This window comes from Nyctereutes procyonoides, unplaced genomic scaffold (genome assembly GCF_905146905.1).
Source record: "Nyctereutes procyonoides isolate TBG_1078 unplaced genomic scaffold, NYPRO_anot_genome, whole genome shotgun sequence".
In the NCBI taxonomy this organism is placed as follows: Eukaryota; Metazoa; Chordata; class Mammalia; order Carnivora; family Canidae; genus Nyctereutes; species Nyctereutes procyonoides.
The window spans coordinates 17,149,197-17,164,203 of NW_026575134.1; the positions used below are offsets into that span (position 1 = coordinate 17,149,197).

The 15,007-nt window shown below is 42.4% G+C and overlaps 1 protein-coding gene across 8 annotated transcripts in view; it reads right to left on the reverse strand.

The window, feature by feature from the left end:
- GSAP (gamma-secretase activating protein) overlaps positions 1-15,007 on the reverse strand; it is a 125,283-nt gene that overhangs the window by 1,441 nt on the left and 108,835 nt on the right. For 6 of the 8 annotated variants that reach the window (XM_055300963.1, XM_055300965.1, XM_055300960.1 and 3 more), the window contains 7 exons: positions 14,625-14,686; positions 11,415-11,510; positions 9,333-9,403; positions 8,768-8,859; positions 2,838-2,957; positions 1,924-1,985; positions 4-105 (listed from right to left, as the gene is read on the reverse strand). In XM_055300963.1, coding sequence (XP_055156938.1) covers positions 4-105; positions 1,924-1,985; positions 2,838-2,957; positions 8,768-8,859; positions 9,333-9,403; positions 11,415-11,510; positions 14,625-14,686 — 605 coding nt within the window. Of the gene's footprint in view, positions 1-3; positions 106-1,923; positions 1,986-2,837; positions 2,958-4,253; positions 8,050-8,767; positions 8,860-9,332; positions 9,404-11,414; positions 11,511-14,624; positions 14,687-15,007 lie in introns of those variants that run through there. The other 2 variants (XM_055300959.1, XM_055300962.1) reach the window with 2 other exon arrangements.

Sequence of the window (15,007 nt, forward strand, 5' to 3'; positions counted from 1 at the left end):
CACCTGTTTCTTATAGTTCAGCAGCAGTTGCTTCACATGGTTCCGCGAAATGATGTTAGAACTCATAGGATGATCCCAAAGTCGACAGATCTTCTGACCAATATGCTGTTAAGCAAATTGAAAAATACGTAGAGGGGGATTTTTAGGGCAGTGAAAATACTCTGTGTGATAATATAATGATGGACCCACTCACTGCATTATACGTTTGTCTAAATTCATAGAATGAACACCACCGGGAGTGAACCCTAATGTTAACTGCGGACTTTGGGTGATTGTGATGCGTCAGCGCAGGTTTATCAGTTGTAACAAATGGACCGCTCTGGTGGGGGATGTTGGTGTAACGGGGGAGGCTACACATGTGTAGGGGCAGAGGGTGTACTGGGTATCTCTGGACCTTGCACTCAATTTTCCTGTGTATCTAAAACTAAAAAAACTAAGTCAAGAATAACAATAAAAGAATGGAAAAAATATACAGAAGAGAATGTAGCTTATACTGGCATCAAGTACGTGTACCTTTATCTACTTATAATTTTAAAAGGATTATTCCAAAGTAGCTAGTTAGTCTAAAGAGAGGCCCTTGGGGTGCCTGGGTGGCTCAGTGGGTTAAGCATCTGCCTTGGGCTCAGGTCATGATTCTGGGGTCCTGGGATGGACCCCATCCCTGCTCAGCAGGGAGCCTGCTTCTTCCTCTCCTGTCTGCCGCTCCTCCTGCTTGTGTTGGCTCACACATGCTCTCTCATTCTGTCAAATAAACAAATAAAATCTTAAAAAAAAAAAAAAAACTAAAAAAATAAAAGGCCCTTCATGGTTAATGACCTTTGAAGAAAGGCCATTTCCTAGGAGGTGTGCTTCTGAATTTTGTTTTTTTTTGTTTTTTGTTTTTTTTTGCTTCTGAATTTTGAATAAATACTCCAATTCAACCCCAAGGAAAGTAGTTTATACACTGATCTTGCCAAATTTCTTTTTCTGAAATGGAGTTCATCTGCTATTCTTCAAAACTGGGTACCTGCAACTCTAAGCGGTATCTTGCTAGGAAACAAAAGGTTGTAGGCATGTTCTCGCCAATGTCTTGCTCAAAAAATGTAATTCCCTACGAGATTGAGGCAAAAAAAAAAAAAATCAAATTTAGAGACCAAACTAAATGTTCAGAGATTTTCCCCAGAGAGATCTAGCCATGGAAAATATGCCTTGTTTTCTGCCCTTGCCGGGCTTCAGTGAGCTGCGAGGAGGAGGGGGTGTTACAAAGGAAACCGAGGAGGCCCAGAAGGACTTCCCTGCGTGGGAGGACGGAGCCGGAGGTACAGGCGCTCCAGGTATGTCAACAGCAGGGCCGGCTGAGCTCTGGGGTCAGCAAGTCCACGAAGTCCCGGGCTCTAGGACCTTGCTGTGGAATTCCGTATTTTCACAGTAGTTCTGACTTGGAGAGCTAACACATCCCCCATAAAAACAAGGAGTGTCTGGACAAGCCTTTCTCTCATGTTTCTCATTCTTCCTTCAACCTGGGAATGTTTTCCTGCTGTGGTAGAAATGGCAGTGGGGGGAAATGCAGTTCCAGAACCTTCTGACCTCACCTGTATTTAAATTTCTTATCAGTTTAAATGTCCAAAGCACATGTTTCCCCTCTCCCTCCCCTCAGGCTCACAGATGTAAATATTAGTGTGGTTTCCTAAGAGGGAGAAACTGGCTAAATGTTCTAGGCAGGCCGTGCCAGGCACTCCAGGCCAGGGGCAGTACAAGCACTTTCTGGGCGCAGCAGGGAACGGCTGGTGGGGCGGAGATGCATGGGATTTCTTGGAAAGGACTGAAAAGTGAAACAATCCAGTTGACTTTAGCCCAAAACAAGTAAATGCTCCCTTTGCAAGAAGAAACTAAGGAGGTTTACACCAAGGCTTATGGAGAGAATAAGAGAGAAGTCAGGATTACCGGGGGAAGCCGCACAATGATGCTGAATTTTAGTTTTTCGTTGTTCTCGGAATTGTCCAGATCTACAAAAAAGTTAGATTGGCAAAAAGAACAAATCTCCATTTTGATATCTGAGCAAGCGAATAATACTTCGATGGTTCATTCTGATAACACACGTTCCCCACCCTGAATTCTCAGGCTAAGTCTAACAATAGCTTGAAATTTTTAGTTTGTGTGTCTCTGAATTAAAGGGCTTTCCTTTACTGACGTGCTTCTGTATGTGGGACAGGGTTCTGAGGCTGCCGGTCACAAAACAATTGTACTAAAACAGAAGGCACCTTGGGCAACAGCAAATACTTTAAAGTATGTTACCCCAACACATCTGTAAGCCACCCAATGAGTAATTTCAGCAAGTGGATTAGACTCGAGACCTTCAAGTCCAAACTCACATGAGTGCTGCCTCTCTCAATTTTTCTTGCATTTCCAGTCTGAGATGATGGAGTTAATCAGCTATTCCATGATAGTAAGCCATTCCATGACATTTTCTGGAGAAACAAGCCTTTGGAGGCTCCTATCCTCAAGTGCCCTCATGTACAGAAAAGGAATGCAATAGCTGTGTGTGGATCAAGGAGCCTGTTGGGGCCTCTTGAAAGTCTACTTTAAATTAGCCAAAGGCTGGTTACCGGAAATGAACTGTACTCAGCAGGACAGGCTGCGTAATTTTTGGGGTCCATTGCAGAAGACAAATGAGGACACCCTCCCCACCTGTTCCAATATTACAAATTTTAAGATGTAATGCTGAGTATGCAGATGAATGTGGGGCACCCCCGAGGGCAGCAGGGCCCTGTGTGACTGCACGGGGTGCACACCCGGGAAGCCAGCCCAGATGGGGCTCGGACTGGCGCTGGCCCTGTGGCAAACTCAGAGCCTCTTACCTTTCATGAGCCGTATGACAGCTGTTTCAGTGAGCAGCAATACCCCACTGTCAATGTAATGCAGCAGGTTATGCAAAGGGAGACAGTGGACGCCAAGGATCGTGTGCAGAGTATGAAAACCTAGATGAGAGACCGGGGGTGGGGGTGGGGGGGGTAGTACGCATGATTAGCCAGCCTTCTAGAGGGAGTGAATTCAAGGATAGTAATAAAGCCCTCAGCTCAGTGCCTTGACACCTAGAATCTAATAAATGCTGCTTTTGATTTTTTTTAAAAGATTTTATTTATTTATTCATGAGAGACACAGAGAGAGACAGAGACATAGGCAGAGGGAGAAGCAGGATCCCTGTGGGGAGCCCGATGTGGGACTCGATCCCAGGACCCCAGGATCACGCCCTGAGCCAAAGGTAGATGCTCAACTACTGAGCCACCCAGGTATTCCTAATAAATGCTTTTTTTTTTTAAGATGTTATTTATTTATTCATGAGACACACAGAGAGAGAGAGCAGAGACACAGGCAGAGGGAGAAGCAGGCTCCATGCAGGGAGCCTAATGTGGGACTCAATTCCGGGTCTCTAGGATCATGACCTGGGCCGAAGGCAGATGCTCAACCACTGAGCCACCCAGGCGTCCCTAATAAATGCTTCTTGAAGACAAGGTCCAAGTCTCCTTCTTTGTGTTATCGTGACTAAGTACTGTGCTGGGTCTATGGTAAGTTCCCAACAAGCAGGCATGTCCTTTACTTTGTTTTTTTTTTTTTAATTTTTTTTATTTATTTTATGATAGTCAGAGAGAGAGAGAGAGAGAGAGAGAGAGAGAGAGGCAGAGACATAGGCAGAGGGAGAAGCAGGTTCCATGCACCGGGAGCCCGACGTGGGATTCGATCCAGGGTCTCCAGAATTGCGCCCTGGGCCAAAGGCAGGCACCAAACCACTGCGCCACCCAGGGATCCCATGTCCTTCACTTTGTGTCCCTTCTTCAGCAAAAAGAGTGCAAGGCCTGCTCAATGAAAAACAGTTGTACAGTGTAACAGGTTTGCAATTCTACAGTAAGATGGCAAAAGAGAACAATTAACAGAAGACCTTCAAACTCTATATGCCCAGGCTAAAAGGCTGATTAACAGGGACCACACTTTGCTGAGGTGGAAAAATTTTGAACCAATCAGGGACAGTCTATATGCTTGATCTCTGGGTATGCCCTAAAGAAAGGCTTTTGGGGTCTACTTGAACTAAATTATAAACAAGAAAAATCTAAATAGGGATCCCTGGGTGGCACAGCGGTTTAGCGCCTGCCTTTGGCTCAGGGTGCGATCCTGGAGACCCGGGATCGAATCCCACGTCAGGCTCCCGGTGCATGGAGCCTGCTTCTCCCTCTGCCTATATCTCTGCCTCTCTCTCTCTCTGTGTGTGTGTGTGACTATCATAAATTAAAAAAAAAAAAGAAAGAAAAATCTAAATAATATGGTCAGATAGCAAATCTATAGGAATTCAAGAGAGGAAGGCAACTCCCTCAAACCTAAGTCTTATGGGGAGGGCTATTCAAACGCTCAGAAATCCAGAGTTCTAAGCACACTATTAATAATAAACAATAAAAACCATATCAATGGGAGAAGATATGGGTCCAGGAAACAATCAGAAAAGCCCTCTCAGAAAAGACAGGACATGAGGGGAGCTTTGAAAGGTAAATGCAATTCCTGGGGGTGGAAATGAGGCCAGAGAACATACAAAGTGGAGGCAGTTGAAAAAGCCACCTTGCCCTGAGCAGATCTGCACTAGAATCCTGCTGTTGCTTACCAGCTAAAACTTTGTGAGCCTCCATTTCCTCCTCCCTAAAATGGAGCCATCAGTATTTTTTCCACAGGACTGCCTGGAGAACCAGCCCTCGGTCTATGAAAAGTCTAGCACAAAAAAAAAAAAAAAAGAGTCTAGCAATGGGGTAGCACAATGGTGACCAAGAGCAAACATGTAGCAAGGCCTTCAATCTCTGCACTGGCTAACCTGATCCTCATACAACACTATGATGTGGGAACTGCCTGATTCCCACTTTATAAATGGGGAAACCAAGATTCACAGGAGCTAAGAAAGGCCTGGGATCATATAATTAGGAAGTGGCAGAGCTAAATTTGAATGCAGGCTATGGGACTTTAGCCTAGGCTCTTAGCCATGACATTATCCTGCCCCAAGAATTGGTAGCTGGATTAATGGGACAATATGGACAGAGGCCCAAAGGTGAGGAAGTATGGGGCATATTCAGAAAGTATCAAATGACCCAGCTGAGTTGGAATCAGGTATACAAGAGGGATGGTAGGAGGTAGGTTGGAATGGCTAATTTATTTAACAAATCCCTTCCAGACACCAGACAAGCAGCTGGGTGTACAATAATGAGCAAAACAGACACCACTGCTGCTCCCATCCACCTCCCAGGCCGCTGGGAAGACAATCAAAGAATTACAAACATATACGTTCTTAAAAATGTGACCAGTTTGGGGGACCTGGGTGGCTCAGTTGGTTAAGCATCAGACTCTGGATTTCGGCTCAGGTCATGATCTCAGGGTTGTGGGACTGAGCCCCGCATCGGGCTCCAAGCTCAATGTGGAGTGTGTTTGAGGTTCTCTCTCCCTCTGCCCCTCCCCCATCTTTCTACCAACAATGAATAAAATCTTTAAAAGTGACCAGTTCTATGAAAGAAAAGTGCAGGGTGCTCTGAGTGTGCATGACAGGGATTGAATGCTGAATGACAGAAAGGAATCTCTTACTTAGAAGACTTTGGGGAGGTACACTGAAAGCTTCTGAGCAAGATGGAAAAAGGGTCTGAGTTTTGCTCTTGGAATATTAAAACGGCAACAGGCAAAGAATGGACTGGAGTATCAACAGTTTGCTGCAAGAGGTGTGTAAGCTGTCGGTGTTGGCAGGCCACTGCATGAACCTGCACCAGGGGTGATGGAGGCATTGACAGTGAAGGAGAAGGAGAGGGATTGGAAGCATGTGGCAATGGGTCCAGACGTGGAAACTGACGGGGTGTGGGTAGGGAATGACAATGGATCACAGCCTAATCTTAGGAGCTTACATGAAAGACATGATGCCCAAAGAGCCGGAATTTGAGTTCAGAACAATCGTGGAGTTTTCTCTCTCTCTGAACACATGAATCATGAGCAGTGAGAGACTGAGTCCTAAGTCTTAAGTCCTTGGCCACATCAAGGGTCAGATAAAGTGCAGGCTCTGCCCACAAGCAGATGTTAAGGGGCTGACAACAAGATGACGCCACTCAAAAAAAAAAAAATAGTGATTTTACTAAGTAACCAATAACATGAGATTTTTCAAGTAGATTTGGACATTCTTTCCAAGATTAGAAAAAGTTATGAAATCTGCTCTGAAGAAAAGTTCATTAGGTTCCTATAGATTTCTTGGATTCAGAATTCCTCCTCTAGACCTGTGTCCATGTCCTAAAGATCCCTGATGATCCTTCATCCTTTATCCCTAGGGCACAGCCCCACATCCAACAGTCCGTTCTTGGCTTTGGGTCAGCTCCAAGCAACAGAGCAAATTGGCTATCAGAGAGAGAGCGAGAGAGAGAGAGAGAGAGAGAGAGAGAGCACACATAAGCAGGCATCAGCTTCAAAACAGAGCTTTTCCAGCCAACTCTAGTTCTCATCTCCACCAGGGCTCCTGGCCTCCTCTAGCCCATGGGGGAACACAGGTCCCATTTAAACTACAAGTGCTCCACCTTGAAACCATGACTTTTTCATGGCCCGCATCCTCTTTATTCCTTAACCAACTGGGTTACAAGTTTCCAGCCCTTGGAACTCAAACATTTCTCACAAGTCCAGCAGGCTTGGAGAGCAAGCCTATATACACAAGTACATGAAAAAAACACCCTGTATTTACACACACACGTGTATACCCATGTGATCCAGTGTCACTTCACCTCTCTTTCCAGGTCACATGAAGGAAACAAACATTTAAGAGAAAAGGAGAGATACCACTCTTCCTTACCTGACCCATGGAAACAAACCATAAAGTCAACTTACAATAATTCTTAATCACTATCGATAACACTTTTCCATGTTTTCCCTCCTTACATGTCCCTGATGTTCCATAGAAAGTAAAGTTTTATGATCTCCCAGATATAATATTGTCCCCACTAAGTCACTTTCATTTATTTACAAAAGAGGCTTGAACATCCATGGTGAACAAATCTCAAAGCATGAATCCATGCCCCTACCAACTCTTTTGTGTTAATGACAAATAATTAAGAGTTGAAGCCAGAAAACCATACATAGTTTTTCATGAAATCCCTTCACTCTTTCTAGAGGGCACCTTGAAATTCCTATTCTATTGGGATAATTTAAAGTCATCCATTCTTCTCATGAATAGTCACTTTCGGATCCCTAAAAAATCAAAGGAAACCCTTTTTGTACATCCAATATCAGCAGATCTTATAAGATAAGGCATATGTTGGATAGAGAAAGCATGAAGGATTCCAAACTGAATCAGATGTATCATAAATGCAGACAGGCCGAAACATGCTGTGGGGATTTCTGGGCCAATAAATTGTCAATGTTTCAGCATCAACCAATTCAAATGAAATATAAAATTCAAGAGGCAAGCACAGAATAGTAGTAAAAGCACAGATTCTGGAGCCCGACTTCCTGGATTTGAACACTGACTCTGCTGCTTAATAGCTGTGTGTCTATTAGGCAAGTTACTTAACCTTCCTATGCCTCAATTTCTATAAAGTGGGAATAATATTAAGTGGAACTATATGAAGTGCCTTTTTTGTTGGTCAAAAACTGGTTGGGTATTGGCAATTTAATGTGGTCCAATTTAAGCTCCTACCGTTTAGGACTGTTATGAAAATGGAATGGGCTCATTTAAGTAAAGTACTTAGTATAGTAACTGGCACAAAATGGGGCACCATCTACATGTTGACTTAAAATGAGTAAAGGAATGAATTACTGATAGATGATGGGATAGATGTATATGAGTAAATTAAATTAAGTTGGCTGATAAACATTATGGAGTGATAGTTATCATAAAGTTTAGCACTCATCAGAATATGTACATAATGGGGGCATCTGGGTGGCTCAGTCCATTAAGCATCTGCCTTTGGCTCAGGTCATGATCCCAGTGATGGGCTCTCTGCTCAGCAGGAAGCCTTCTTCTCCCTCTCCCTCTTCCTGCTGTTCCACCTGCTTATGCATTCTCTCTCTCTCTCTCTGTAAATAAATAAATAAAATCTTTTTAAAAAAAAAAAGAATATATATGTAATGAACACAAGGCAGACAAGAGCTTATTGTTTCTTTTTTTTTTAAGAGCTTATTGTTTCTTAAAATGAATACATGTTACCAACTAGATTTCTGTTACTTTTTGTAACTGCTCTAATTTCTAGCACAGTATATGGAATGTAAAAAAAAAAAAAATCAACCAATGTTTGTTTATTGAGTGAACAAATGACCAATTAAATAAATGACTACATACATGTGCCAAGGGTGTTTTGAGGCCTGACTTGGTCCTGTTTCAAAATCCTAAGGGCGATTTTTAGCTTCTTAGCACATAAAAATCAGCTATTTTCTAACAGCCAGACCCACTTCTTCCTGAGTGTTAACTTTCTCAATCAGATAAACTAAGCCTGCAGACATCAGGGAAAGATCTCCCTGAATCAGCTCCACTGGTTCAAAATATCCTTGCAAGCTGTGTAGAGACCAGCTTCAGCTCCCAAAAGTTAGTGACAAGTCACAGTATAATTTAATAATGAGGGGAGATTTGGTCTGCAGAGACCAACGTCAGGCCCATCTCTCACACTGACACCAGACACACAATTTCTCAAACACAGAAAGTCTCATCCTTAAATCAGTAATGTTGCCAAAATCTGGGGACCATGGTGAAGAAGAAAACACATTTCTTACAACAAAGGACAAAAGAGCCAAGTCTTACCAGGAGGCAGAGGTAAAAACAAACTCATGGTAGCTTCCAGAATCCTGGTCATGATGTGAAAGACTGTAAATTCAGCAGCACTGGCCCGCCTGCTGACGGGTAAAACAACAGAGCCGCCATCAGCCAAGGGGTTCATCTCTAAAACTCCGTTTGTCTAAGCAGTGGCTCTGAATAGCACATAGAGATGGAATTCATGCTAATTATGAAAGGCTAGGCCCTGCTGAAAGCTTCATGAGAATGATGGCAACCATCAGCCTAATGCCTAGAATCTAACCAGACAGTAGGCGTATAAATGATAAATTGTATCAACCTAAATTCCCCTTCCTGGCAGTCCTGAGATCACGTGCCCCTCCTCCCCATCAACCATATGCCAGGGAAAGAGGACCGGTAAAGTAACTGGGCCACTCCTTTAAATGATGAGTACAGAACTAAGACAGTGTCAGGGCTGGTGACAACTGTTTTCAGTTGTTAACTTCTGAAAAAGCTTTGCCAAAATGGGCAGCAATTAGAGTTGTTTTAGCCCTTTGTACACCTTGATAAAAGAGAGTGAGAAATACTTGCGTACAAGTGGAGAACCCAGGGGTGAAGATGATGTGTCCTCCAGCTGGTTTCTAGTATTTGGCAAATGAGATCCAGCTGGAGGATAAAGACAGTCTGTTAACCTTTGCCCGTTCCCTCTCCCTCCGGGGTCCCTACAGCGAGCCCCCCACAGGCCTGACAGGCATGTTCAGGGTGGCTGGCATTCAGCTTGCGCCTGGACACAGAACCAGCCTTTCTGCAGCCAATTCAGAGGTCGTGGAATCCAAAATGGAAAGACTGAAAATGTGCACCAGAGCCTAACAGAGTCCCTTCTGTCTATGCAGGCAGTGCCCCAGCTGAGCTTCCCCAGCGTGGTCAACAGGCCCTCGGTCACAGGCCCTCTGCCAGCAGTGAAGGCCAAGTACAACTGGATTTGCTCTTGGACTGTTCCATGACACAGGCCCACAGCTGACAATGAGGAGAAAGGAGACACAGAATAGAATGGAGGTCCCGAGCATCAACTGTGGAGTGCGACCAGTTTCAAGTCCGGGTCATGCATTTGACTAGTTTGTCAGCAACAGAGCAGTCTCCCTGGGGCTGTCACCAGCCATGGATCCCATGCCCTGCAAGTGTAGCCAAGGCCAGGGGGCAAATCAGAAAGGATCTCCATATAGGCACAGATAAAAATAATTAGTTCTCAACGACACAGATTCTCAGTGTCTCTTTGGCTGAAGTCTCGTGCTGCAGCAACTTCTTGCATTTGTTTCAGAAAGCCTGTCGGGCCACTCTCCTGCGAGGACCAGGGGACATGGCTGCTTGCTGCTGGGCAGGAGCAGGCAGATCTGGCCTCCATCAGTCACTGCTAAGTCAGAAAATCAGGGTACTGAGTTTTCTGGGGCTACATCTCTACCACTTCTGGTCGCATTGCTTCTAGTGGTTAATACAGACTAGTGTTAAAACTTTTATGGGTTTAGCTACAGGGAAGAATGATGCTTGAACAAAAATCTTTAACACTTTGCAAAGTGAAATTTAAAGTCAACAGAAAGAAAGGTGGTGGACATGTTAAATACTTGTGTTATTAAGGGACAGGGAAAGCAAGTTAATACCAGCATGGAGAAGATAAAGGCCACATTCATAAGGTGAGCTCCTCGGTACGGTTCTACTACGAAGAATTATTATTTAGGGAAGTTTCAATGCCTCGCTTGTAAACATCAATTTGTGAGAATACCAACCTCTGCTAATGTATTAAAAATTGTGAAATTCTCAACATATTGTTTAAAAAACAGACACTAATGACTGTAATAAAGGCAGAAAACTTTAAAATTAAACATGAAATCCAGCCAGGGCCATATCTAATACATTTAATCTTCCAGAGTTTAATGCAAAAATGTATGTTCACACACTGGTCATTTGCATACTTGTCTTACCCCAAATGGGAGGAATGGAGTGTTCTTTCTCTTTCTATGAATTTAAATACTTTAGGAAATTGTCTAGCATATTATTTCTAGCTTCTAAGTAGGGTCAGGCCTCAGCTACAAATGCTTTCTGAGAGACTCAAGACCACCTCAAAATCGGTCTAGCCATAGCATTTCTGTTTATACATGGACTGGTGCTATTAATTGGGATCACACAATTCCAACAGGTGGCTACCTGGTGGATGAGCTACCAATCTCACCAGCAGACTCTAATGTGGTAGTATTTACACAATTAAGCAAGAATCTGGCCTAATTGGGCTGTTGGCACTCATTAAGAATTTCAGTTCAAGTTCTCTCATGTCTTCACCAGCCTCCATGTATAGAAATCATTACTGATAGTTTAATAAGGAGCTGGAAGTTGCCAAGAGGCACGTGAGCATTTGGCAACCATGCTGAGCTCATCACAGCTCCATGCTTCCGTGAACATATAGATCACTATTTGAAGGGAGTGTAATAAACCACTTTCATAACCAAGTCCCCCTTGTTTTTTGGTTCTTTTTTCCCTTTGTTCAATCTATAGCACCAAACACAGTGGTTGGAGGACAGAAAATCTGCAAAAACCTAATCTGAAAAACATACTGAGCCAAAAACTGGGAGCTACATACTGGGGGGGCTGGGGCAATGCAGGACAGAGAACAAAAAGCAAAACCAACCAGTTTTGAAATGTAGTCCAGAACCATCTGTTCAATTTTCTTCTTTTCTATACCCTGTAGGTGTCTCAGGAGATGCTCTCTTAGCTCAGACACCATCTGAAAACAGGATACAGGTTAGATACATCACAAACTACCCACTCACACCTGCTACTGTTTTAAGCTAGATCCATTTATTAACAGTTTACCAATATGAAAAATACTGGACCTGAAGAGCCCATTGGCAGAAATGTATAACCCACAGTGTTACTTTAATGGGCATACATCAGGGACACCAACATTCCTCAAGAAGAACCGCCGATACACCCAGAGCCCAGTGAGCAGCCGAGAGGCAGATTCCCAGCCGTGATGAGGATTCTCCAAAGAAGCCAAGGGAAGCCACTAACTTAGAGGTCAAGGGCTTTGGGATCTACCAAAGGGTTGAAGTCTATTGTTCCCAGCCCTGGAGAACAAGGAACAACCTGAATGATGAACTATGTTGATGCAGGTGTACCGGGGAGAGGCATGCTTTGAGGCATTGGAAAGATAGAGGCAGGAGTAAAAATAAAATGCATCAGGTACCTCCCTCTGTGCAGGGGCTCTAGGCATTTGGCATAGCCCCCCGACATGCAAAAGTAATGAAATAATTGATTCCATCACCTCTAAACAGGCTTGTATACCTACTCTGTTTTTTTTTTTTAAAAGATTTTATTTATTTACTCATAGAGACAGAGAGAGAGAGAGAGGCAGAGACACAGGCAGAGGGAGAAGCAGGCTCCATGCAGAGAGCCTGACGTGGGACTCGATCCAGGGTCTCCAGGATCCTGCCCTGGGCTGCAGGCGGCGCTAAACCGCTGCGCCACCCGGACTACCCTACCTACTCTGTTCTGATCTTTCTTGGAGCTCACCCATCGGTGTAGCATCCCAGCCCTCCTCACCTTTTGCTGTTTTGTCTCCTTTTTTCCTCCTCCCTTTTGCCTAAATGCCCTCCTCAGCTGGAGGCTGTCCTGGGTGGAGCGATCTTTGCACCAATAAACTCCATGGAAATTATACAACTGACCTCATGTGTGCACATATCTTCTATTTTGGCAGATTTACACATATGACACCCGGAGCAAAACTTAGCCCATGGCATTCTGGGCCGTGTGTTAGTTAGGTATAAAACTTTAAAAATTTTAAAGATTATTGCATGCTTTGTCATGCTTTTCAATTTTTCTGTAACAACCATAAAGATGAAATTTTAAATCACTCATAATCCTATCATCTGTGGTAACATTTTGGATATTTTATATCCCTTTTTTCCCAGTGTGCACACTTATTTCAATGTTTTCTAATTTGCTTTTTTTCATAAAAAAATGACATAGTTTATGTCATTAAATTTCTTTACCACACTGGTTGTAAGGGCTACACAGTATTCAGATTTTATGAAAGTACTAAAATTGAATTGGATATTCTTATTCTCATATGGAATACTTCTTATACTATTGTAAACAGTACTAAAAAAAACCTCTTGTATATGATTTGTTTGCCATATCCCCAATTATTTTCTCAAGCTAAATTCCTAGAAATGGAACTTGTTGGGTCACGTATGTAAGGTTTTAGAGATACTTCCGAAATGCCTCCTGCTGTGGTTATACTAGTTTTCAACTGCATTGCATGGGGCTGCCCAATTCCCTGTACAATGAACTTTGCTGGCATGAGTTTTAAATTTTTGACAATCTGATATGCAAGCACACACGCATATAATTTTTTTATTAGATTCCTTAATCCATCTGGTATTTCTGTTGGTTTGTGGTATAAGGTGGTGGTATTTGGAATAGGAGGACTCCAACTGTCTTCCAAATAGCCAGCCATTGATTGATTAAAAATTATTTCTTTCCAGTAATTTTTTAAATGCCTAACTTATCGTACACTAAAGATTCAAATTTAAACTAGAGACTCCTGATTCTGTATTTTGTACAAGCACCATATTGTTTCAATTACTGTAGGTCAATAACACACTTGGCCATCTGGTAATGTTAGTTCCACTCCTCTGGTCAACCATCAGAGAAATTTCATTGGCTTTTTGGTTGTGATTTTATTAAGCTTAGATGCTAAGGATTTGGAAATGGAATAATGTTTTTCATTAACTTTTCTAACTAGTTAATCCTAATAAAAAATAAATTTAGAATCAGCAGCTTATTTACTAATTGCTTAATATTTTCCATTTCCCCAGGTGATTATTTTGTTTATTGCATTGGACAATCATAGCATCTTATTTTACTTTTGCTTACCACACTGTATAGAATTTCCAGACAATGTAAAATTTTAGTGAAAATAGCAAGAATCTTTATCTTCTTTTTTTGAGAGAGAGTGTGTGTGTGGGCAGGAGTGGGGAAAGGGAGAGAATCTTAAGCAGGCTCCATCCATGCCCAGTATAGAGCTCAAGATGGGGCTTAATCTCAGAACCCTGAGGACATGACCTGGGCCAAAATCAAGAGTTGGACATTTAACCAACTAAGCCACCCAGGTACCCCTCGAGATAATATTTGATATATTTTTAAATTATTTTACGGTTATTGTATTTTCAAGGATTTCTACTTCTTCTTGGCTCAAGTTTGGTATTTCTATTTATCAAGGAAACTTTAACTGGAATTTTCAAATGTGTGAATATGTATTTATACATATTTTAAAAATTTCTATATTTAAGGTAATAGATTATCCCATTCCTAAGCCTGCACAGTATTAAAAATATTTTATTACACTTTCCATATGTCTCTTGAATCAGTGTTTTAAAAAATAGATTTTGGATTTATTTACCAATTCTGCTCTCCCATTCATTTATTTTGATTTATCTCTCTTTGGTCTTCCCTGTAGTAGGACTTCTTGAGAAAGAATACTTTATTCTGTTGTATTTTAAACCCCAAACACAAATGCCACAGAGACATTGTTCTTGTCTTTCCTTGTTTTAAACACTCGGTGCTGTGCATTTCCTTATGATGTTTTGTAATTATATATTCTGGGTGGTGACTGATTCATCTACATCTCTCCCACCAGACTATAACTTGTAAATGTGCAGAAATCATATCAGTGTTGCTTACCATTGAACACACAGGGCCTACAGTGGCTGGTAATGGCTATGCATTAAAAGAGTGAATGAAAAATAAGATCAATGTGAGAAGCACAATCTAGCCCTTTCCCCTTCTCTTGAATCCTGTTGTTTCCCAGCACCCAAGTGGCCCACAGACCACTTACCAGCCCTATAAGCAGCCTCTGGTGATAGTCTTCCTCCTGGAAGAGGGGTGTTAATCTTGGCTCTGAAATTAAACAAAACAAGAGTCAAGCAGAGTGATTTTTGGAAAATGGGCTAGAAGAAGAGAAATAAGCCTGGGTTTCCCTTCTCTGAGTTATTGGGAAAATAGACCATTTTGCTGATGGGATGAAATTTTTTATTAAATGTGTGGCCTATTCCTGCAAGCCAAACTTATCAGTCAGATGATACACAGAAAGCTCTACTCTAACAGACTAAGAGAGAAAGAAAACAAGGAACCCATTTCCCAACACCAACAGGCTCTGGCTTTGAATTCTCTTTAACATGAAAGCTCACCACTGTCTAAGAATCTGTTTCACTGGAGTCA